General features: G+C 40.0%; 2 protein-coding genes across 6 annotated transcripts; both read left to right on the top strand.

Moving 5' to 3' along the window:
* The first annotated feature begins 3,922 nt into the window (after positions 1-3,922).
* On the top strand, positions 3,923-11,937 carry LOC144704876 (protein DETOXIFICATION 18-like). Its single transcript, XM_078577446.1, has 7 exons — positions 3,923-4,256; positions 4,631-5,175; positions 10,795-10,881; positions 10,955-11,011; positions 11,076-11,314; positions 11,388-11,506; positions 11,720-11,937. The coding sequence occupies exons 1-7, from the start codon at positions 4,008-4,010 to the stop codon at positions 11,840-11,842; spliced, it is 1,419 nt and encodes a 472-aa protein (XP_078433572.1). The 5' UTR covers positions 3,923-4,007; the 3' UTR covers positions 11,843-11,937.
* Positions 11,938-21,743: 9,806 nt separating this feature from the next.
* Positions 21,744-25,880, top strand: LOC144704310 (protein DETOXIFICATION 19-like). Of its 5 annotated transcripts, none has more exons than XM_078576691.1 (7): positions 21,744-22,053; positions 22,657-23,201; positions 24,734-24,832; positions 24,923-24,979; positions 25,063-25,301; positions 25,377-25,495; positions 25,722-25,880. In XM_078576691.1, the coding sequence occupies exons 1-7, from the start codon at positions 21,802-21,804 to the stop codon at positions 25,761-25,763; spliced, it is 1,353 nt and encodes a 450-aa protein (XP_078432817.1). In that variant the 5' UTR covers positions 21,744-21,801; the 3' UTR covers positions 25,764-25,880. The 5 variants fall into 5 exon arrangements, with proteins under 5 accessions (XP_078432817.1, XP_078432815.1, XP_078432818.1 ...); XM_078576689.1 differs by having other exon boundaries at positions 25,709-25,880; XM_078576692.1 differs by having other exon boundaries at positions 25,616-25,753.
* The last annotated feature ends 551 nt before the right edge of the window (positions 25,881-26,431 follow it).

The following is a 26,431-nucleotide window of genomic DNA, read 5'->3' as shown; positions in this document are numbered from 1 at the left end:
GATAAATACATTCGCTTATAATTTGAATAGATCCACAACTAATAGTCTTTAAAGAATAACACCCTATGAAGAATGGACAGGAATAAAGCCAAGTGTTGAATACTTCTAAGTTTTTAGATGTTTGGCACATGTGAAGAAGTTGTCTTGTCAGCGAGGAAAGTAAGATCCACAGAGTCACTGTACGACATTCATAGGTCACCAAAGAGGAACCAAAGGGTATCATCTAGAAGGATTGAACTAGAAGGATTGAAGAAGACTGCAAATGGGCTTGGACACCTATAGAGATCGAGGCATGATTTCTTACCCTACTTCAATCTAACACCATGTGATCACGTGAAGAATGAAGATGAAGAAGCTGCGAGACGACCCAACATAAGAAGAGAAGATCAAGAAAATTCTTCAAATCTTGGTGATCAAAGTTTCTCGCCTTCCTCATCTGATTGAGAAGAACATCCATGGAGATTTGAAGCCTGGGGAGGTCCATGCAAGGGAAAATTTGACAACAACTGAGCTTCATCTCATTGAGGAAGAGCCTGCAACCTACCAAAAAGAAGTTCGGAGACAAGCAATGAAAGATAAGTTAGAGGCAATTAAGAAGAATCAAAACTTTGGAGCTTACATCTCTACCACAAGGATGCAAATTCATAGGCCTTAACTGGGTCTATAAAGTAATGAAGAATATTAGTGACCAAGTAATGAGACACAAGGCGTGACTAATGGCTTAGGGTTACTCTCAAAGAGTTGGCATTGATGTGGAAGAGGTATATGCTCCAGTTTCTAGGATAGAAACTATTTGACTTTTAATTGCCTTAGCAACCAAAGCATGTTGGGATCTTCATCACTTACATGTGAATTCAGCTTTCTTAAATGGAGAACTTGAAGAATTATAAGTGGCACAAACTGTGGGATTTGTAAAATAAGGGCAATGCAAATTTGGAGCTCAAACTCATGAAAGCTCTATATGAACTAAAGCAGGATCCAAGGGCTTGGTATCTAAAGTTGGACAAGAGTCTTAGTTCCATCAGTTTTGTGTAAAACTCTCAAGAACCTGCCCTTTACATGTCAAGAAGAGACAGGAAGGCCTTGCTAATTGAACTCTATGTCGATGACCTAAGTGTGACAGGCACGGATTCTAGTTGTGCTGTGTTGTTCAAGAATGAAATGAGGGAAACTTTTGAGATGACGGATTTGAGATTTCTTAGTGCGTACCTTGGCTTAGAAGTCACCCAATAGAAGAACATAAGGTGTAACAAAGCTCCTATGCTCTGTGAATATTTCAGGAAACAAGAATGTTGGAGACCAATTCAGTCAAGACTTTACTTGAACCACACAACAAGCAATCCAAGAGCAAAGATGGTGAGCCCATTGATCCCGCAGTCTACAGGCAAACGATTGGAAAATTGAGGTACCTAACTCGCACTCATCCTGATTTGATGTATTCAGTTGAACTTGTGAGCAGGTACATGGAGAAACCTTTGGAACTTCACATGTCGGAAGTGAAGAGAATACTATGGTATGTGAAGGGAACATATAACATGGGGCTCAAATTTAAGAAAGGTGTGAAGGGAGAGAACTTGCATGGATAAAGTGACAGTGCTTTCGCAGGAGATGAGGATCATAGAAAGAGTGCAAGAGGAATTGTGTTCTTTTTTGGATCTACAACAATTACATGGTCATCTCAAAAGTAGAGAATCATGGCATTATCCTCATGTGAGGCTCAGTACATTGCAATCACCGAAGCAGCATGCCAAGGCATACGGTTATCCCAATTGATCTCGGAAGTAAAAGGAGAAGAGCTCGAACACGTGAAGATATTTGTGGACAATATGTCAGCCAAAGCGTGAAGCAAGAATCCAGTTTATCACAACCGTTCTAATTACATATAAACAAGGTATCACTTTATTCGTTGTTTTATGGAGGGGAAGAAAGTGGTCCTTGAACATGTCAAGACTGAAGATCAGATGGCTGATTTATTCACCTAAACATTGGGAAGAATTCCCTTTGACAAGTTGAGGACGAAGCTTGGATTAGCAATACTTAGTTCGCCACAACATGATTAAAGTTGCGTTTTTTGATATAATCAAAGCTGGCCTAGAAATTTCTGGAAGCTGGCACGTCACGAAGACTCTTCATGTTCCTCTTGTAACATAGAAGTGTCTAGAAATAGAAGAGTCTATAAAAGATGAACGTACTTTCCTTATATAAAGGAGGGGTGTGTGTGCATCGCATTACCACCAGTCTTCACATATTCAATCTCTCGTGTTTTCCTCCATTCTGTTCTTCTCACTTTCAAAAGGTAAAAGCTCTGTGTGAAGCTTAGCCGTCAGTCATCTGCAACAGCAGAAAGCCAACATCTCCTTTTCTATTCTCTCTTGGAAGAGAGGTCTGTTCACTCTGGGAAAAGGTTAGCGTTCTATACTGTTGTTCTTGCCACCTCACCTAGCTTTCGTTGCTATAGGGAGTAAAAGTATTGGTTACTCAGAAGAGAAGTTTATTCAGTCTTCAAAGAATTTATATCTTCCGCTATCAAAGCTGCGTTGAAGAGAATTATTCATTTTATTTTGTTCTCCAACTTTCAACACTTTTTATAATTACAACTGATATATTTGGTTTATCAACGTACATCACAAATGAATGTGCATTGATGATACATATAGGTACATCTACGTACATTGAGGCTACTTGGACTTCTAAAATACGAAATTTAAAATATGTTGAAAAGTCCTTTTCTCGGCAGAAATACCTCAAAATATAGGCGAAGTTTTATATCCTTCTCTTTAATTATTCTTCCATCTCTTTCGCCCTAAAGAGACAATGAATGTTTTTCCATCAAATCTCTTTCTTTTTAATGCAGGGTCAGTCGTGTTTGTGGAAGAACACAACACGTTATGTGACAATTCAATTTGATAACAATGGTAACCTACGAATAAGGGCAAGATCCATGGGAAAAGGTTTAACACATCTCCAGCCATAATGAAAAGCCATGCGAGGCTGTATTTATTCAAATGCCATCGTTTTATTGTTTAAATGAAGAAGGGAAGTGTCGGGTTCCGGCAGTCAGAAATTTAGATTTATATTCAAACCTCTATCCGTCCAATATTTTCTCTATGATTTTGATAGAGAGAGAGAGAGAGAGAGAGAGAGAGAGAGAGAGAGAGAGAGAGAGAGAGAGAGAGAGAGAGAGAGAGAGAGAGAGAGAGAGAGGGAGAGAGAGAGAGAGAGAAAGAGACAGAGAGAGAGGAAGAGAGAGAGAGAGAGAGAGAGAGAGAGAGAGAGAGAGAGAGAGAGAGAGAGAGAGAGAGAGAGAGAGAGAGAGAGAGAGAGAGAGAGAGAGAGAGAGAGAGAGAGAGGGTGATAGAAAGACAAAGACACGAAAAGAAAGAGTGATGTGGAGAGAGAAAGAGAGAGAGTGGAGAGGGAGTGAGAGAGAGAGAGAAAGAAAGGGTGATAGAAAGACAAAGACACGAAAAGAAAGAGTGATGTGGAGAGAGAAAGAGAGAGAGAGTGGAGAGGGAGTGAGAGAGTGGGAGAAAGAAAGGGTGATAGAAAGACAAAGACACGAAAAGAAAGAGTGATGTGGAGAGAGAAAGAGAGAGAGAGTGGAGAGGGAGTGAGAGAGTGAGAGAGAGAAAGGGATAGGGAGAGAGAGAAAAAAAAGGAGCGTGAGAGAGAGAGAAATAGAGAGAGATAATGCGAACCAGGAAGAGACACTTGAGATACGATGAAAAGGCAACCCAAGATGATGAGAACATATGATGATATAAATCGTTGAAAAAGAGTGTGACGCGGTGAGCAGAGAGAGGCAGACATGTGTCAACTCCCAGCAGCCAACGGTTCCTCCCTCAACTTGCGGCCAACCCTTTAATTTGACATTAAGAAAGACACTCTTTCACTTCATATAGATGTCGTTCCTGCGGTGGTGCAATCCTCCCCATCTACAGAGAACTCTACACGGAAAGCGAGATAGACATCTATAGGGAGAAAAAGAGCTATCTAGAAAGAGAAGGATGGTGTTCGAGGTGGCACTGCCGGAGGAGAGTGATGAAGAGTGGGTATGGAGAAGATGGAGGAGAGGGGAGGTTGCTCAGGAAGCAAAGAAACAAATAGTTTTTTCGGTGCCAATGATTTTGACAAGTGTGTCCTATTTTGGAATTCCGCTCGTCTCTGTCATGTTTGCGGGGCACCTCGGCGACCTTCAGCTCGCTAGCGCAACGCTGGCAAACTCCTGGGCCATCGTCTCAGGTTTCACTCTAATGGTACGGTCCCCTATCTCTGCTATCTCGGAATACGTGGAGTGATTCTTTTCACGGAATTCCTCGTCGGATATCTCCTTCTCCAGTTATTTCTTCCTTAAGCATTTTCTTTACGCATTTTCTCCCACTATTCCTCTCGCTGTTGTCATGCCCTACGGTTAAGACTCAAACGCACACCACTATGCTCAAGTATAAAGCTACTTGCGAGGACACTACACTTTCTCTTAACTATTCTCCAAAGGGTGTTGACATTAAACGCTCCTTTGCCTTCATCAATCCAAATCCGCAATCCATCTCTGCCAATCTTTCAAAATTGAATGACAATTTGGTCTAATCTCGTCGACTATTACAATCAAAACCCTCGGGGGACGACGCAGGTTGGGCTAAGCGGAGCTCTAGAGACGCTCTGCGGGCAAGCCTACGGTGCAAAACTATACAGGAAAATGGGTATCTACCTTCAGGCGTCAATAATAACCGCCATGGTCGCCTCATCTATGCTAGCAGTGGTCTGGTGGTTCACCGAGCCCATTCTTATCTTACTCCGGCAAGATAGAGCCGTAGCTCACGCCGCCGCGGCTTATATGCGGCCTTTGATCCCCGCTCTCTTCGCCTACGGCCAGATCCAGTGCCTTATCCGGTTCCTGCAGACACAATCTATTGTGACGCCACTCGTGGTCTGCTCTGTGTCTTCGTTGCTGCTACATATTCCGATCACGTTTGCGCTGGTTCATCCTCTGGGAATGGGTTATACAGGGGCGGCAGTGGCAGCGGGGGTGTCGCAGTGGATATCGTTATTGATGCTGGTCTCCTACGCGATATTCTCAAAGAGATTTGAGGAGACTTGGCAGGGTTTCTCCACCGAGGCCTTTGCTATCATTCTTCCCACTCTCCGTTTGGCCATCCCTTCCGCCATAATGGTCTGGTAAGTATCATCTCTCTCTCTCTCTCTCTCTCTCTCTCTCTCTCTTTCTCCCTCTATATCTCTCTTTCTGCTTCTTTCTCTCTAAATCTTTCTCGCTCTCTCCCTCTCTCTCTTTCTCTATCTCTCTCTCCCCCTCTCTCACTTTCTCTCTCTCCCCCCCTCTCTCTCTCCCTCCGTCTATATCCTACTTTCTGCTGCTTTCGCTGAATCTCTCCACCTCTCTCTCTCCCTCCGTCTATATCCCACTTTGTGCTTCTTTCGCTGAATCTCTCCCCCTCTCTCTCTGTCCCTCCCCCCCCCCCCATTCCCTTCTCTCTCTCTCTCTCTCTCTCTCAATCTCCATATGCGTAGCAGTAAAGTGCACGATTTTCTCACTATCTAATCTGTATCACCTTTTAATTCGTTTGTTATTTACTGTAGACACCTCTACACTAGAAAAGATAAGAAGAGAAGAGTTTTAAGAGGAGAAGACAAGAACACATCAAACTCTACTCAAAGAAGAAGGAAGATCTTAGGCTTATGTAGAGCAATCTACTTACAGCCTCTTATATACATGATAGAATGAGAGAGTAATAGGTAACATCTATGAAATAGGAAAATCGTTATTTCAAAAAAAGAAACCAAGAAAAGAGGAAACCGTCAAAAAACAGAAATCTCCAAGATTGTTTCCAACAATCAGCTCCTCAAGCTTGGAGTTGATTTCCGATGTCAAAGACAACAATTTTGCCTCATAGTTTTGCAAACTTCATTCTCCCAAGTGATTTTGTGGGAATATCTGCACTTTGCTCTTCTATTGCAACATGCTTGAGTACTATCTTCTCCTCCTCTACGCATTTTCTAACATAATGGTACCTAACGTGAATTTGTATTGAACGGTTGTGAAAGACTGGATTCCTTGCAAGTTCCATTGCTGACATGTTGTCAACAAAGATCTTCACTTGCTTGAGCAGCACTTTGATCAATTCTTCAATGAGACTGGCCAACCATATACCTTGGCATGTGGCAGTTGTGAGGGCAATGTATTCAGCCTCACACAAAGAGAGTGATACAATCATTTGTTTTTGGGAGCTCTAAGTCACCACATTCTTCCCAAGGAAGAATACACACCCCCAGGTGATTTTTTGATCATCACAGTCTCCAGCATAGTCATATCACTCACTCCATGCTTGGCTGCTTGAAAATGTTCAATGGTGGTGTTTTCCTTGAAGCGAGTTGGAAAACACACCGTGAACAACAGATCAAGCCGAGTATGAGTAAGATAGCATAGCTAACCCATCAAACTTCGATATTCTGTGGGATTCACCAACTTCCCATGGTGGCCGAACTTAGGCCTCTCCCCAATTGGAGTAAGAGAAGGATTGGAATCTGCCATTTTGAAAAGCTCTTCATCCTTGGCTTTCTTCCAAACATCATCTTCCATGGCTTGCTTGAAAGTCTTGGGTTCTTCTTCGAAGAGTTGACACACCTCAACATCATTGTCAACTTGTTGAGCTTATGCATAAACATGCTGAAGAGTTTTGCAAATTCTTGGTCCATCATCCTCATTAGTTGACTTTCAGCACTTTCAACATCACCTTCTTCAGCTTCCATTATTTGGGTTGATGATGACCCAGCTTCATCATTGACTTGGTCAACTCTGAAATCATAAAAAACTGGTGAATTATAATTACCAGAAATTTCTTCTTCCTTGGAATCCTCCCAGTTCCACTAGCTGTTATCTTCAAAGATAACATCTCTTGAAGGAGTAATGTTTCCGGTGGTTGGGTCATATGTTCTATAACCCTCACTTCCTTTTTCATACCCAATGAAAATCATGGGTTTTCTTTGATCTTGTAGCTCCTTCAGGTTGATACTGAGGGCCTTCACATGCACAATAGACCCAAAAATCCTCAAGTGATCAACTCAAGGCTTGCATCCCGTCCAAGCTTCATATGGTGTCTTACCTGCAAGACACTTCGTGGGAGAACTATTCAATATATAAACAGCAGTTTTTACCATTTCTCCCCAAAATTCATGTGGAAGTCCTCTAAGGTTGAGCATGGTTTGAGCCACATCCATGATGGTCTGATTCCTCCTTTCCATCACCTCATTTTGTTGAGGTGAATAAGGAGTAGTCAGGTGCTTCTTGATCCCTTCATTTGTACAAAAGGTAGTGGATTCATTCAAATTGAACTCACCTCCTTGGGCAGTCCTCAAACAACTGATATTTTCTTTCTTCTGAGATGCCGCCAAAGCTTTGAACTTCTTGAAGGCATCAAATGTCTCTAATTTTTTCTTCCACATCTTAACACACATCATGCGTGAGTAATCATCATCTAGGAGAAGAAACTACTCACTACCTCTTAGAGTGATTGGTTCGATTGGCTCGCACAGATTTTGATGGACTAGCGCGAGAGGTCTTGTGGCTCTGTATGAAGATGGCGATGGGAATGGTGTTCGATGTTGCTTGGACTTTACACAATCTTGGCATATCTTCTTAGTGGTCTCCAACTCTGGAAGGACTGTGACCATTTCCTGCATAGAGAGAATTTTCAATGAATGAAAATTAAGGTGCACATACCTTTTATGCCAGGTCCAAGTAACATCTTTGCTTGCTTCAAAGCAGTTTTGAACCACATTAAGCTTCAAAAATTAAAATCTTCCTGCGCTTTTCTTCACCCTTGCCAAAAATCTTCAAATCTTGTCATGCATAGTTGGAGAGTCATTCGATAATTTCATCTTATAACCTTGCTCATCCAATTGCCCAAGACTTAAGATGTTAGCTTTCAGCTTTGGTGTGTAGAGAACATTGGTGAGTGACATCAATTTGCCATTTGGGGAATTCAAGAGGATGTTCCCTCGTCCTCTAATAGGAATCCTTGAGTCATGTCCACATCTGACGATGCCAACATACGTGTTATCAATCTCATAGAAAAGGCTTCTTTTCCCTGCCATATGGCTGCTGGCACCCGTGTCAAGGTACCCAGCACCATCCTTCAACTTGGTCTTAGAGACTCCTTGGAACAGAAGCTCTTTATGCTCTTCAACTTCAGGCATCATCAGGAAAGTATCTCGTTCCTTCTCTTCTTTGGCAAGTTGCGCTGTTATCTCTTTCTTGCCTTTATTATCCTTGCGGCATTCATTAACATAATGGTCAAATTTATTGCAATGAAGCATTGTGCTTTTGATTTATCATAGGGCATTCATCCTTGTCTTCATATTCATTCTTGCGATCTGCATTTTTGCCACGGCCTTTTCGTCGGCCTCTTCTTCTTCTTCATCTTCCTCGACATCTTGAGTTGTCTTCATTCTTCTTTGGCTTCTCAAGAGCTTTAGCCAGAAGAGCTTTGTCCTCTCTTCTTCTTTATCAATCTTGCAGTTTGTCTTCATGGATTTTCAAAGATCCTATGGCTTCATCGAGTGTGAGAGCATCTAAATCCTGAAACAGCTCGATCGAGGAAGTAAGAGAGTCAAAATTGTTGGAAACTGAGCAAAGGAGTTAACAAACCACATCAACTTTGGGGAGTTTCTCTCTTAAGCTTCTCATTTCCTCGACTATTCGAGAAAGTTTCCTGACATAATCTAACACTGGTTATTCGCCCTCCATGGAGAGAGTCTCAAATTCTCTCTTGAGTGATTGAACCTTGGCATCACGAAGACGTGAAACTCTACCATTCATGGTCATAAGAGTTTGCCACATTTGCTTGGCCATTTTCTCCTTGTCCAATTGGCAGCTAATCTCGTCTGAGATAGTGCTGAACATGACTGACATAAACTGACGATCTCCCTTCTTAACAGCATTCTCAGCCTCAACGACATCCCAAAGATCCATACCTTCAAGATGAAGATGCATACTCATAGTCCAAACTTGATAGTTGCACTTGGTGAGAATTGGAAACGTCCCAATCTGAGTTGGCTCCACCAACCCTCTTGCAGCATTGATGGGAAGGTCTTGTGATGAAGATTCTCCACGTCACAGAGGTATTTCATTGATCCGAGATTGGAACAGAGCACAGGCTCTGATACCAAATGTAGACACATCTACACTAGAAAAGATAAGAAGAGAAGAGTTTTGAGAGGAGAAGACAAGAACACCTCAAATTCTACTCAAAGAAGAAGGAAGATCTTAGGCTTGTCTAGAGCATGCCCCTTACAGCCTCTCATATGGAGGATATAATGAGAGCGTAATAGGCAACATCCATGAAATAGGAAACAAACATGATTCCAAAAAAAGAAACCAACAAAAAAAGGAACTGTCAAAAAACAGAAATCTCCAAGATTGTTTCTTGTTTCCAACATTTACAAGTCATAAGTTACAATCTCTACGTTTTATGTGAAAAGATTCCCGCTATCTCCTTTTTCCCTCTGGCTTCTCTGCGGCTGTAGCTCTCTTCTGCTCGGCGAGCTCCATTTTCTTCCAAATCTCCATATCTCTCCCTGCCTGTCTTTTTCGTCTCTGCAACCTTCATATATCTCTCTCCTTCTGCGTATCTTCTCTCCTAACCCTCTATTTCCCTCAGTATCTGGTCATCTTTTCTTGTCTAAAATCCCTCTCTCTCTCTCGCTGGCTAACTTCTTCTCTCTCAACCTCCATCTAATTCTGTCGCCGTATCTCTCTCTGTGCATCTCTTCGTCATTTCTCTCTGTCTATCTTCTCTCTCAAACTTCCTTTTCTCTATCTCTTTTTACCTATCTTCTCTTTTCTCAAGCCTCCATCTCTCTCTCTTTCTACCCATCTTATCTTCTCTCAAGCCTCCATCTCTCTCTCTCTCTCTCTCTCTCTTTCTACCTATTTTCTCTTCTCTCAAACCTCCGCCTCTCTCTTTCTACTTGTTTTCTTTTCTCTCAAACTTCCATCTCTCTCTTTCTACTTATATTCTCTTCTATTAAGCCTCCATCTCTCTCTTGCGGTCATCCTCTTCTCTATCAATGTTCCATCTATCTCGCTCTCTAGCTGACTATCTTTTTCTCTTTGCAAATTCCATTTTTATATCTGTGCATATCTTCTTCCCTCTCTCTGACTATTTTTTTCTCCCGTTAAAACTCTCTTTCTCCCTCCCTCTCTCTCTCTCTCTCTCTCTTTCTGCGTATTTTCTTTCTCGCAAACCTCCGCATCTCTCTCTATAACTCTCTAATATCACTTATAGAAGCCTATTTGAGATAAACATTTCGCACTCGAAAATTTCGATTCAAGAAAGATCGATTATGTGTTCTCTTTTAGAAAAAGTGCCATCATAACCTAGTGAATTTTTCAGCAAGGAAAATTCCAGATAAAAGTTATAAAAGGGAATTCAGCCTAAACATGAAAATATGTTGTGGATTCGTCATTTGTCGTCGTACATTGCCCATCCTTTTTCATGCACTCTGGATCCTTGTTCCCATCCTTTTTCATGCACTCTGCATATGAGCTGTGGTACATCTTCTCTCACGCAGGTTCTCTATGTACGACTCTGTTCTAACGTCTGTCTCCATCCGCTTCACTCTCTCTCTCTCTCTCATACCCTATCTATCCCCTTTAATTTTCATCTTTTGCCAACTCCCACACCCTATTAATCAATAGGTTGATTCCATGAAGATGCATTTAGCTTCTGATGCTCCCGAATACCGTTTATTTATCTAATGAAAGAAGTCCTTGTGCAGCTTGGAATATTGGGCATTTCAAATTGTGGTCTTCCTCGCTGGCATGATGCCAGATTCAAAGATAACAACCTCATTAGTTGCCATGTGGTAAGAAAACTTTTATCTTATCATGGTTGTAAATACTTGTATTCTTAATTCTGCGGAAATATTTGGACTTCAGTGTGAACATTGGAGCGGTGGCAGTCAACATCACCTATGGTTTTAGTGCCGTTATTAGGTAAGATACGATTAAATATTATTTCTTTGATAAAGTTATTAAAATTTGTCTGTATATTTTGTAGCACACGTGTGGCAAATGAGCTGGGAGCAGGAAATGTGGACAAAGCAAAAAAAGCAGTCAAAGTGACATTGACGCTCTCTATTATTTTTTCTATGACATTCATTTTGTTTCTGATATTTGGACATAACGCATGGGCCCATTTCTTCACTAATAGCAGAATAATTAGGACAGAGTTTGTTCAGATGGTACCCTTCCTTTCAACGTCCATCTTATTGGATTCCGTACAAGGGGTTTTATCTGGTGATTGAAAACAGAACCATCATAACTTTATAATTATTCAACATATCACTTATATTATTTTTTATTGGGTTAGGAGTATCAAGAGGATGTGGTTGGCAACATCTTGCAGCATGGACAAATCTCGTATCATTCTATGTATTTGGAATGCCAATTGCAATTGTCTTAGGTTTTGTCGTGGAACTTCATGCTAAGGTTTGTAGTCTATGAAATCAAGACTTTGCATCAGTATTTACATACTTATACCTCTGACTTCCATAAAAAATCTTCCTATAAAAATATGACCTGAATATTTAATGCTTACATACAAACATTTTTGTTATACTTTGGATCATTTTCACTCATTTTACTATAATGTATGATATTGAATTTGATTTTGAAACATTATTGTTTGGATTCATTTCACAGGGACTTTGGGCAGGCATCATTTGTGCTCTTTTCATTCAAGTTTGCGTCCTTTCTATCATTGTACTTCGGACTGAATGGTCGAGAGTACAACTTTCTGTGGAGAAGGAAAATGATGTACCGTAGAAATGGAACAACTTGACAAACATCATTTGTATCTTATAGGGAAAAATGATGAAACTTATGATGAAAAACATTGAGAGGCATTATTTTTGCTCTTTTTATTCAAGTTTGCATCCTTTTGGTCATAGTGCTTCGTACTGGTTGGTCAAAAAAGGCAACTTTCTATGGAGAAGGTATTATAATATTATTATCCTAAAAGAAGTTACAATTTATACCATGCAATTTTAGTTTCTAATCTATAGGTTATCCCTAAAATCTTTTGATTATATGTGAGACATATATTTTTCCCAAAATGATCCATAAGAGGTATCAAACCAGTGTGCCAGACCTTCTCTTAGAACAGCCTGATGTAAGACCTGCTAATTCTCAATTGAACTTTAAAATTCATGCATAACTGTTGTCACTTAATACTCAAAAAATATTTTCTAAAACTACTAGGTCTTGATGGAATTCAACCTAATTGATAAGTGTGGTACTACTATCAGGAGTGGGGATTAGTTGAGGATCGAATTCACTTATTTTAACTGATTAAAAGTACACAAATAAAATAATATGGATGTATTTTTTTTGTAAAGAGATGGGCGCATTGAAATGAATCATGGTAGGACTATGAACATGTACATTACACTGAAAGATGACGCATACAACACAAGAAAACATGAATTACAAAAGAAAACATTATAGTAGTCTACATAAAATCAGCTACAATTATTACTATTCTCTTAGAATTTTGAATGTTAATAACTTAAACACACAAGTAGGAGATGTTTAAGGCTACATATATGAATTACAAACAACTCATTGGTTGTATAAAAATAATTGGCTTTAGATAAACGATCCAGCGTCCGTATATTAATTTTCTAGGCTGTTCCACATGAATGACTAGAGCTTCCTTTGATTGTTGAATTTGAAAGTTTAGTCATTAATGTTTATTCCTCCTAAGGGAATTTCAAAGTGAAAAAGAGAAGGATATTTGGGGCATTGACCAGGCCCTGTGTCAATGTACGAGTGTTGATTTGGTCAAGAAATAAGCTAATCAAACAAAGTTGGTGTCTGACCATGAATATTAAGTTTCAAGAATATAAAACCATTAGAGTATGGTAAAAGCATGTGTTTCATGTGATGATAACGAAGACTTATAAATTTCATTTTGATGGCAAAATATGCTAAACATGCAACAAGTTTTCATCAGGGGGCTAAGCAGTATCTATGATGCATTTCAGATATCTCGTCTTCACCTCCATGTCCGCCATACAATGCTAATTTCTAGTCAAATCTAGATGGACCAAAAGCATAGTATGAACTATGCACTAGAATATGGATAGAATATTAACTTTATGATGGAATATTTTCCAGGATTAGTTATCACTTATGCATTATCATTATTTTGTGTAAGGTTGCATAATGAATTAGGGCATGGTTAACTGAAAAACCCTAATGTGGGGTTTTAGTAAGTACTCTTGCATAACACGGATCATTCAAGAACCTGTTTTAAAGTGTTTATAATGCCCTCTCAAGGGCATATAATGCCTCTTTTTCACCAAGTCAATTTAGTCTTATGCGAAGGGCACATAATTCCATGTTTACAATCCAGTCACTTATTGCTATATTTGACCTAACACTAATTTGACTTCCCATGATTAGTGACTCTTAAGTTGTAGTCAAAACATAGCCAGATTATCTTGTTTGACCCTAACATGTATAAGCATTATTGAACTTTATGTATAATACCATTTAGGGATTTCTACATATCAATTTTAAGAACTCATTCCGTAAAAGCACCTCTTGTCGCTCCGTAGTGACTCTACATTAATGGACACCAGATCAGCAATAGTTATCATATATGCATGATCAGTTGATGTTATATTTTTTGGATAGTTCAATGTTCTTGTGGAGTATCATTCCAATACAAAGACTTATACAAGATGTGTAGAAACTAGTCATCACTATATAACGATCTCACCATAAATTACTAAGTCATTGCGTATGTTTGAATATTTCATTTAAAACATCATTCGAAAGTAAAAATGAACGGAATTTTTTTTTAATGTATTAAACATGATATTAAGTGTGATTAGCTTGATGGTCGGATAATATCCATCAGGATTGCAAGCATGCCCCATAATCTTAAAGGTTTCCAAATATTATGTTGCATTTCCAGTTATACTATGATCTCATGCGTATACAACCCCAGAAAGAACACCCTCTAGTCTCCCAAAAGTATGCACCACAATCTAAATTTATTCATTTCAAAGAAAAAAAATTGCAATGGATTTGGGTCTCTTTGTTTTTAACCTTAATTTAATGTGGTTTATGTCATTTTTTATTGGTCCATAAATCTCATTTCTCGAATTTTGAATTTGAATTGATTATTATTTTTATTAGTCCATTAGTACCTTTGCATTTAACTAGAAAAAAATATTTTCTGTGTTTGCCACTATGACATTATGATAGTGGCACCGGTTTGCCATGATTGAAAAGGTGACCACTGGTCAAAGCCATCAATAAGTTGGCGACAACTGCTAGCTACAATCAAATTAATAGGATTGAGGCACTTGGAAACACATGACTAAACCTGAAATTTTTTTAAATCACTATAAATAATGAAAAAAAATATACTTTGATTCATAAAATATGAAAGCTATACATTCAGACTTTAAAACTATTATATTTATGAATTTATTGATGGAAAAAATAAAGTCTGTGTTTGAATGTAAAAAAATGTTTTGACAAGACTATGATGTGGACAAACTACTTTCAAGTTCCAAAAAAATGCATTTAAATACATCCGGGAATTATCTTTTTAGATGAGATAAACACGAAAAACTCATGATTTTATTTAATAAGTGCAGGATTTATTACCAATGTCCTAGGATAGTTCATTACTCTCGAGGCATAAATGTACTTTATTGGTTACAATAATAAATTACCTAGTACTAATAATAAATTGATTTAGCTTAAGTGATAGGTTGAGTCACGATCATATGAGGTGCCGACCTACACAACCTCTCTGCAAGGGATAACATGGGATCTTCCTTTCTGGGAACTTTTTCAATAATCATTTCAATGCATGTATAATCTCTTATTCACGTGAAAATCACAATGATTTAAGCTACCGTCAACTGCCAAAGTCTTATTGATCACCCTAGTTGGCTCTAATGGATTAGGACATCATTTTATTAGAGTTTCACTAACATATCCATTTCTCGGGCCAAAGACCTCATGGCATTGCTAACCTTATGTCAGATTAGTTTTTATCCCCTCCTGACCATTCAACCCCTAAGGGGAAATTTTTTTCGCATTAGATGCATCATTATTTAAATCACATGAACAAGATTCACTATTTGTAAAACATAACTTTCTATTCAAAACAAGACTTTGATGTCTCTGGTACAAAAACTACTAACACAACCATGACTTGAATCATATTTTTTAAATTTAGGCACACAATCATCAAGGAATTTAGATGAATTGATTTAGTAAACTCTTCCTTATACAGAATCCACCCCATGTCCTTTGAGTTTACACACTAGTGGTGATGGGCTCAACTGTACTTGTAATATGAGTGGAAGAATATAGTGCTGCTCTATGTGGATATTTTTATGTCATTATAGAAAATCGAATAATAAAAATATATAGAATACATATGTAAAGATAAGAAATTACTGTATTAGTATATCATATCCGACTTGTCATTGGACATATACTTAGAGAATAGCTTCCACAATGGGTCTGCTATATACTTGATCAATGAAAGTGCTTTTCCATAGTGATACCATAGCCATGGATTAGCATCTTATGAGACCATAACTCTTTCATTTGTTGAATAGCACTGTTTCTCTTTCTATCTCTCTGTCTCTCTCTCCTTCTTTCTTGCCCTCACCATCTCTCCCTATATCTCTATTCTCTATATCTCTAGCTCTGTCAGACTCACTGTGTTTCTCTTTCTATCCCTCTTGCCACTATCTCTCTCATGGTCTCCCAATCTCGCTGTGTCTCTCTTTCTATCCCTTTTGTCTCTCTCTCTCTCTCTTGCTCTCTCTAGATCTCTCACTCTCACTGTGTTTCTCTTTCTAATTCTTTCTCTTTCATTGAACCAGTCTTTATATATCTTACTTTCTCTTTAACCGTGCATCCTTCTATACATCTCTCTATTCCATCACCATATCTCTACTTGTATATCTCCTTCTCATTCTCTTCCCCGGTTGCTCTCTATATCTAGCTCTCCCTCTTACTCTTCTTGCTCTCTCTCTCTCTCTCACTCTCACTTCTACTCTATCTCGTTTTATCTCTCATCATACATAAAATTTTCCCTAAAGATTTTACTGCATAACAAGCTTCGTCCTATTGGTTTTTCTCTTCCCCACTAATATCAAAGTTTTGGGTTCAATTGTTGACACAAGAAGATATTGTTTTAAAAAATAATTAAAAGGCCTTGAAAATTGGACTAGATCATCCTCGATCGCCTAATTCAATATTGATCATGAAAGGTCGATGATCCGATTGGAAAATGATTGTGATGGACGATACGATTATCAATATACTGACACGTATTGATGAAGAAGAATGTCGGGGTGAAAGCACAATGTCATGCCACAATAATGCCATGTCTGTAGATGGTCGCCATCTGTATATCTCGAAGCACAAACTGTCAGAGAAGGCTCTAGAACGTGGTACGGATGCCGCCGGAGCCCTCGAGCCACACCTTCCACTAACGCATGCATGGTGCTCAAAGTTTGACGCTGCGTTACCCCAAGACAACTCTCACCTACAGCAATGCATGCAACGGAGGCCAATACGCATCATCATGCCCAACCGCAGGGTAACGCTCAGAGCATTTAATGATTTCCTTAAATACCCACACCGCCTCTAGTGCCTATATATACTTGGACAATCCGTTGTTTTATGTTATGGGATTTCCTTCTTCTATCCCGGTTCCTTCTTCTTCTCATTCTCTGTCTTTTGGTACCACTCCTTCCTCTTACACTTCTCACATGGTATCAGAGCTCAACGAGGCCGCCAGTGCCTCCACTAAAGGCATCCCCATGCCAATGGCGATGCCCGTGCCACCATCACCACTCGAAGCGCCTGCAGGCCGCAAGCACCAACTGCCTCGAGCGCCCATTGTCACAACAATGCAGGCAATGTCGCTCAAGCTCACAAAAAACAACTATCTGATTTGGAAAATCTAAATCGTGCCTATTGTGAAGGCATCTGACTCACCCTCCATCGCCTGAAGAAGAAGATACAGACAATGAAAACACCCCGTGGAAATGCAATGATAAGCAGGTATTATCTACAATTATTTAATCCATGTCAGCCGAGCTTCTCCCTCTCGTCTCTAGTTGTCTTACGGCATGAGAAACCTGGGAGAAGCTCACCACCAAACTCTCATCTGCTTCTGAGTGTCGGATCATGGAATTAACCTCACATTTCCACTCCATTAAAAAAGGGGCCAAATCCCTTGATGAATACATCTCTGAGTTTAGAATAATTATAGCTGAGTGAATTCATTGGTTGATGCCGGTGAATTCATGGCTGAACGGACAGTCAAGTTTGTGTTCCTTCGAGGCTCGATTCTAAGTTTCGCTCTTTTCAAACTGGGGTTACCACACGAAATGAGAACCTTTCTTTTGATGATTTACTTGCTGATCTTCGCTCTGAGGTCTCTCTAGACAATTTTGAAAGCAACGAAGAAACCATGGAAGCTCCTGCCACCCCCATGGCAAATCAAGTCAAGACGAACCTCTCTAACTAATCCTCATGCAACAACAATCAGCAACCTAATTTTCACCGAGAGCGCAGTACACTGCATGGCTCCTGTGGAGGTGATAGTTATGGTCGTGGAGGGCGCAATGGATGCTTCACTCCCAGATGTCAGCTCTGCTTGAAGCATGGCCACCGGGCGCCAGAGTGTCAGACTACCCGTATGCATTCTCCTTCGACCATGATGGTGTGCCTACTAGGGCATGTCTTTGTAGGACCCCCACAAGCATACTCCACTTATGCCGGATTAGTTATACTTCCCTACGGCCCCTTCAAGTTGTTCACTCTGACTTATGGGGGTCGGCTCCTATGAAATCGTACTTGGGCACTCTTATTACGTATCTTTTATTGATGAATTCAGCAGGTATACGTGGCTCTACCCTCTAAAGGCCAAAAGTGATGTGCACTCTACTTTCATCCAGTTTCAGCGAATGGTGGAGAAGCAGTTCTCCACCAAAATCTAGACATTCCACTTGGACTGGGGAGGTGAGTTTCAGTCCATATAGAAATATTTCCTAACATGTGGTATTAAGCATTAGGTCTCCTGTCCACGCACTCTGGAGCAGAATGGCAATGCTGAACGTAAACATTCACATGTAGTGGAAACTGCACTCAGCAATGAAATTCTGGGATGAAGCCGTGGTAACAGCCGCATACCTAATCAATCGTATGATTTCACCGGTTCTTAGGAACAAATCTCCATTTGAAATTCTTCATTTGAAATTACTGGATTATAAATTCCTCAAAGTTTTCCGATGCCTTTGCTTCCCTAACTTGCAAAGAAAAAATTTTCACTGAGATCTGAACATTCTGTTTTTCTTGGATACAGTTCCCTTCATAAGGGTTATCGATGCCTTTCTTTATCATCTTCTCGTATATACATTTCTCGTGATGTTATCTTCAATGAAGAAGTTTTTCCTTTCTCACCCTCTTTTAAACAACCTCAGCCTTCGGATGGGCTGCTAGGGTCAGCTACACCAGACAATTCTGCCCTTTACTTCTTTTCGTCCTCTAATGATACTAAGCACTCTTCTTGTGAAATGAACTATGGACGAAGTCCAGCAGTCCAACACTCGACTGGTGATGCAGTTCCCGACAATGGTAAAACTCCTATACCATCACTTCCTCCCTCTACATATTATGCCTCTTCAACTCCACCTTTCCGTGCCCATCAGATCTACAATCTTTTGAAAATTCCCAACTCGTCACATGAACATGCTCGACAGCTATTTTCATCAAACACAATCCAAACTAAGGTATGACCCTCCACTCACTCTGCTATTGTTAGTGAACCAAAAAGTACTTACCAAACACTAAGTTCTCCCATTTGGAGAGCTGCTATGGAGGTAGAAATTTCTGCCCTCCATAAGAATTTTACTTGGGTACTTGCAAAGCCTCCAAAAGGAGCGAATATAGTTGGCTCCAAATGGATTTCTAAACGCAAACTAAAAGCTGATGGTACCTTAGATAGATGCAAAGCAAGGCTTGTCGCACAAGGGCTTAGTCAAGCTGCGGGCATAGACTATCAGGACACTTTTAGTCCGATGGTCAAAATGACAACTAGTCAACTCCTTTCTCTTGCCTTATGTAACAACTGGGAGATTAAGCAATTAGATATTTCTAATACATTTTTACATAGTGATCTACATGAATTTATATTTATGAAACAACCAGCTGGATTTGTTAATGCCTCCTACCCTGATCACATATGTTTACTTAAGAAGTCCCTGTATGACCTCAAACATGCCCCTCACATGTTGTACAAAAGATTATCTGACTTCTTAACTCTTCAAGGCTTTCATACCTCTAAAACATATACATCTTTGTTCTTTAAGCATGCATCGTCTTCTAAGTTATTCTTACTTGTCTATGTTGATGATATACTATTTACGGGTCTAATCCCTCTGATATCACAAGCACAATTTCCTATTTACAAAGAACATTCCCAGTTTGAGACCTTGGTATGGCCATGTACTTTCTGGGAATCAAACTTGTACAAACTCCCGCAGGTATTGCACTCTCACAATCTAAATATTTAGGACAAATACTTAAAACTGCCAAGATGGACGAATGTAAGCCCACCAACATGCCAAGCAGTGCCTCTTTACGTGCGCCCACTAAAAAGTCTGATCCACCAGACCCCACATTTTATCGTAAAATTGTTGGGAGTCCACAATACCTAACTGTCACTCGGTCGGACATCTCCTATGTTGTGAACATGACATGCCAACATATGCATGACCCTCGACCTGAACACTATGGTGTAGTGAAACACTTAGATATTTAAAAGGCATTACAGTCTTCTCATTATCATATTCTCGTGATTCCTCCATGCAACTTGATGTGTACACTGAGTCAGATTGGGCTGGTGACCCAACTAACACACGTTCTACACAAGGATACCTTATCTTCCTTGGCTCCAATTTAATCCACTGGTCCTCTAAAAAACAATCCACTGTTTCGCTCTCTAGTACTGTAGCTGAGTACAAATCGGTAGTTAATGCCACAGCTGAAATCATCTGGATCAAATCACTCCTCACCGAACTCGCCCTCCATCCAGGTATATCTCATACACTTTGGTGCGACAACCTTGGGGCCACTTATCTTACAAAAAATCTGGTATTTCACTCTCGTACAAAACACATTGAATTTGCTTTCCACTTTGTGCGTGAATGGGTTTCCACCAGGCCACTTTGTGTTTCCTTTATTTCAACTAATGACCAACTTGTAGATCTACTTATTAAGCCGTTAAGCAAGCAATGCTTTCATTGGCTCTGCTCAAATCTCAACGTGGTACCCACCTTGGTTTTGCGGGGGCCTGTTAATATACTGACATGTAATGATGAAGAAGAATGTCGGGGTGACATCACGATGTCACGCCACAATAATGCCATGTCTGCATATGGCCGGCATCCATACGTCTCAAAGCACAAACTGTCAGAGAAGGCTCTAGAACGTGGTACAGATGCTGCCGGAGCCCTCGGGCCACAACTTCCACTGACATGTGCACAGTACTCGAAGTCTGACGCTGGTTGTCCCAAGACGACTCTCACCTATAGCCAATGCACGCCATAGAGGCCAATACACATCATCATGCCCAATGGCACGGTGACACTCAGAGCATTTAATGATTTCCTTAAATACCCACACCGCCTCCAGTGCCTATATATACTTGGACAATCCGTTGTTTTATGTTATGGGATTCCTTTCTTCTATCCCAGTTCCTTCTTCTTCTTATTCTCTGTCTTTTGCTACCACTCCTTCCTCCTACACTTCTCACACCGGTAAGGGTCAGCCCTCTGATCAGATCGTGGATCCTTGATCACACCGTCTCCAGTGCCTATATATACTTGGACAATCCGTTGTTTTATGTTATGGGATTCCCTTCTTCTATCCCAGTTCCTTCTTCTTCTTATTCTCTGTCTTTTGCTACCACTCCTTCCTCCTACACTTCTCACACCGATAAGGGTCAGCCCTCTGATCAGATCGTGGATCCTTGATCACACCGTCGATCACGATCAACGTAGATATAAATGAGGGTAATCAAATCACAATCAGGATGATCTCAATTAGGGAATATCCAATCCGAGATTCCCTCGATCGACGATAATATTAAGTATATGAAGGACTAGTTTATTCAGATGACAAAGCTTAATAAAATTTTGATATAACATAACAATTATTGAGATATTATTTTTCACTGCGCAAAGCAGAGTTCCTTGAAAGTGACCGATGTCTTGTCAAACTGATTTAAATGTCTTGAGGAAGACCTCTAAAGTAGAAACGTCCCTCTCACCAAATAATCAGCCCCAGGCGTAAAGTCTAACAACATGCTTCTGATTTTTGAGGAAAAGAAATTAGATTATGACCTAGTTTACGGTTTGATGATCAATAAATCCAGCAACTGAATGTGTACAAGAGTCTTGATATATTCGTGTTAGATGTGTGTTTACTGTTAACTGTGTGTGCGGGGTGATATATTTACGGTTAAATTGTTTATGTTTGTTACAATCTTACCCGTTGATATTTCTATTTCTCATCTTTCTGTTACCATTAATTGACTACGGGTACGTGGCCTTACCTAAGTGCCTTAAATCAACTTATATTTAATTTGCTGATCTTGGTGACCTGTCATGGGCTGTTTGCGAACCATTTGTAGAACATCTCAGAGAGAGAAGGATCCTAGAGAGAGAGATATGATGGCTTCCAAAGTGGCTCTGCTGGAGGAGAGGAAGGAAGAGAGAGCATGGGAAAATTGGGGAAGAGGGGAGTTCGCAGAGGAAGCGATGAAGCAAGTGTTATTTTCTGTGCCCATGATCTTGACAAGTGTGGCCTACTACGGAATTCCGCTCGTCTCTGTCATGTTCGCTGGCCATCTCGGCGATCTCGAGCTCGCCGGGGCAACGCTGGCCAGTTCCTGGGCCACTGTCTCCGGTTTCACTTTAATGGTAATCTTCATATCTCTTAGGATCTGGGATTTTCTTAATCAAGAATATTTCTAGGAATTGACCCTTTGCAATCACCGACAAAGACAAAATTGCAAAGCTCTTTAGCCCTGGTTGATTCTTTTCAGGATTTTTTCCTCGATCTTATCTCTTTCTCTCTCTCTCTCTCTCTCTCTCTCTCTCTCTCACCCGGGCCCTTGCTCGTCCTTTCTCTTTGTCTCGGTATTGACATACGCAATTCTGTGCCACTCTCTCCGGTTTCACTCTAATGGTAATCTTAAACCCTTTCCACATCTGAGTTTTCTTGCATTAGAATAACTCTAAAAGGCCCGATTTTTGTGATCACGAGCACACCCAGAACTTCATCTTTCTGGATCTGTAGTTGATTTGCTCCTAATCTTGGCCCCTGTTCCTTCGTCAAATTAATTCGACATTTTTGTGTCACTTCTCTCTCTCACACTCTCTCACTCAGCCCAACTCTTGCTTACGGGATATCTTCACTTCGCTATTATACTCAAAGAATGTCTTGCAACCTATCACCCAATAATTACAGTTTCATCAAATTTCATCTCCGATATAAATCAAAACTCTTGAGGGACTATCCAGATCGGGTTGAACGGCGCTATGGAGACGCTATGCGGGCAAGCGTATGGGGCTAAAATGTACCGGAAGATGGGCATATACCTTCAGGCGTCGATTATCATCTGTTTAAGTGCATGCTCTATGCTAGCAGTGGTCTGGTGGTTCACCGAGCCCATTCTTATCTTACTCCGGCAAGATAGAGCCGTAGCTCACGCCGCCGCGGCTTATATGCGGCCTTTGATCCCCGCTCTCTTCGCCTACGGCCAGATCCAGTGCCTTATCCGGTTCCTGCAGACACAATCTATTGTGACGCCACTCGTGGTCTGCTCTGTGTCTTCGTTGCTGCTACATATTCCGATCACGTTTGCGCTGGTTCATCCTCTGGGAATGGGTTATACAGGGGCGGCAGTGGCAGCGGGGGTGTCGCAGTGGATATCGTTATTGATGCTGGTCTCCTACGCGATATTCTCAAAGAGATTTGAGGAGACTTGGCAGGGTTTCTCCACCGAGGCCTTTGCTATCATTCTTCCCACTCTCCGTTTGGCCATCCCTTCCGCCATAATGGTCTGGTAAGTATAATCTCTCTCTCACCCTCTCTCTCTCTCTCTCTCTCTCTCTCTCTCTCTCTCCCTCTCTCTCTCCCTCTCTCTCTATCTCTCTCTCTCTATCTTCCTTTCTCTCTCTCTCTCTCTCTCTATCTCTATCTCCCTTTCTCTCTTTCTCTCAATCCCTCTCTCTCTCTATCTTCCTTTCTCTCTCTCTCTCTATCTCTATCTCCCTTTCTCTCTTTCTCTCTCTCCCTCTCTCTCTCTATCTCTATCTCCGGTTCTCTCTCGCTCTCTCTCCCTTTCTCTCTATCTCCCTTTCTCCCCTTCTCCCCCTATCTCTCTCTCTCTATTTTTATCTCACTTTCTTTCTCTCCCTCTATCTCTTTCTCTCTATCCCTCTATCTCTCTCTCTCTCTTTCTTCATTGATTTATTATCTTCAACTTATCCGTCTCTATCTTTTTCTCTCTCCCTCTCTCTTTCCTTATATATATCTCTATCTCTCTTTCTCAATTGATTTATTATTTTCAACTTATCCGTCTCTATATTTCTCTGTCTCCCTCTCTCTTTCTTTCTATCTCTCTCTCTCTCTTTCTCAATGAATTTATTTTTTTCAACTTATCCGCACATTCACTAGTTATTTGACTCCATACCATCCCTAAAAAAGATCGTCTAGCATGTGGAATAACCCTCTTTCTTCATTACATCCTTATCGCAGTCAATCTTTATTATTTTTCTATCTCCCACACCCTATCCGTGGCATTGTACTGGTACATTGTCCATGAAGATTTACATATCTTTTAATATGGTTCCTAGAGGAAAGAAGCAACTATTGAATGAGACGGACTAGCTTGTTGAGGATATCTACCTCAACGAGTCCACAATGTGTATCGAACAAAGCTCAAGAATCCACCATAAGTATAGGGATGATATTAAAAAAACACTAACTGATTGCAGATAAACAACCTTCTGGAATGTGCTGGTAACTTTCTGCATAGAGGTTTAAAACAGAATGAACAAGGATAACATATGAGCAAGATCATTAAAGGGACGTACTGGATGAGAAGAGCCATACATGGAGATATATCTTCAACAAACTTCTTCTCCAAATGTTAATTGTCCCTCAGCTTCAACGCCTCAAAAGCTCTCCGCTTTAAACATCCAGTGCAGTCATGTTGACATGAGCTTCTTTTTTTCTCGCACTCAATAGAAACGTATACAGAGTTCCTACCCTGAAAAGTTACACATCCTTATAGAAAGTCTAGAAGGATGCATAAACTCTTAAAAGGTTATAGAAGAGTCTAGATGACTGTAGAACTTATGGATGATTCTACACAAAACTAGAAAGATGTAGAAGAACGCATAGAAATCTAGAAGAACCAAGAAACTACTAGAATTGACCAACTCAACCTTCAAACTCACTAAATTTTTTGTGAAGAATATGTTCTGACTGTGTTCAATATCTCTCCAATCCTATTTTCCTCTTGATAAATATTAAATCTCTGTTAGCCTAAAACTATATATACTTGATGATTGTTTATTTTTGACGAGAAAGTCCCTGGTACAGCTTGGAATATTGGGCCTTTGAAATTATGGTATTGCTTGCTGGACTGACACCTAATACGGTGTTGAGCACCTCACTCATTGCTATGTGGTAGGCAAACTTTTATCGCGTCATCTTTCTAAATATTAATATGTTTTACCTTCAAAGAACATAAGAACCAGAAATCTGGCTTGGTTTCAGTGCAAACACCGAGACTGTCGCATACAACATCACTTATGGTTTTAGTGCTGTTATTAGGTAAAATCATATGTATTAGATTTTTATAAAACCCATCTTTTGTTCACGTGTGCTTTGACCTTATGCTTTTTTTCTTGCTGCAGCGCACATGTGGCGAATGAGTTGGGAGCAGGACATGTAGACAAGGCAAAGAAAGCCGTCAAAGTTACACTAAAACTCTCTATTATTCTTGCTTTGACATTCGTCTTGCTTCTGGTGTTTGGGCATAACGCATGGGCTCATTTGTTTAGTAATAGCCCACTTGTTATAACAGAGTTTGTTCGGATGACACCGCTTCTCTCAGCTTCTATACTATTAGATTCAACGCAAGGAATTTTATCAGGTTCTTAATAATATATTAACAATAATGCATCATGATTTCATTGATTATTTATGAAGTTTGGGCTTAATTGATCAGGAGTATCAAGAGGATGTGGTTGGCAACATCTGGCTGCGTGGACCAACCTTGCGGCATTCTACTTAATTGGAATGCCAATTGCATTAACTTTATGTTTTGTTATGAACTTTTATGTCAAGGTAAGTTGCTCAAACTTATTAAATTTTCCTAAGACATTTTGAACTCCGAGAAAAAATAGTCATCGACAATCTTATTAAAATATAAAATACGTAAACATGACCCATTTCTTGTTGTTTCAGTTGGATTGAATCTTTTGACAAATTTCCCCAACACTTTGATATGCGTGATTAAAAACTCGCATATGAAGACACAACTTATTGATATTTTTACAGGGTCTTTGGGCAGGCTTGGTTTGTGGTCTGTTTTTTCAAGCTTCCACACTCCTAATCATTGTGCTTCGTACTGATTGGACCAGCATAAACCTTTCAGTGGAGAATGATAACTGTGTACTTACATGATGGATGCTAATATTTTTGGAGGTTGATTGCATCAAAGATTCAGTAACGGGTATCATATATTAAAAGGGGTATGACTGTAACCTAAATATCAGTGAATGAAACATTGTTTGTGATAAATAAGAAATGTTTATTTGATAATACAGAATAAATAATTATAATCCCGGTAACCATGCTTATTTTTGCCATTTATATTTGGTTATGCACACGTATTCATGCACTGTGGTTTAATTATAAAAATCAGGCATTATTTCCAGCCCTATTTGTTTACATTTAACAACTTGTCAAACTAACCCCACTTTAATCCATCTAGTAAAGCGGATAAATTATCACAATTATTTGCATTATATTTGAGATATAGGACTAAGGTGGATTGAATGATAATTTATCAGAGTCAGTCACATGGAAGGAAAGGAGAAGCCATCGCATGACTTGGAACAATTGTGGAGGCCAAAACCATTAAAGGATAATTTAAGCCATTATTAAAGAACATAATGAACTCAATATGTTTACATCATAGCAAATTTTGGATCTGGAAGTAGCTTTCCAGGTATGAGGGTACAAAAAAATTCATAGTGCCCCTCCAGTTTCGATTGATCA

The sequence above is a fragment of the Wolffia australiana genome, chromosome 6, assembly GCF_029677425.1.
Source record: "Wolffia australiana isolate 7733 chromosome 6, ASM2967742v1".
Classification (NCBI taxonomy): Eukaryota; Viridiplantae; Streptophyta; class Magnoliopsida; order Alismatales; family Araceae; genus Wolffia; species Wolffia australiana.
The sequence above is the reverse complement of the archived record's forward strand: the minus strand, read 5'-3'. Positions and strand labels throughout refer to the sequence as shown.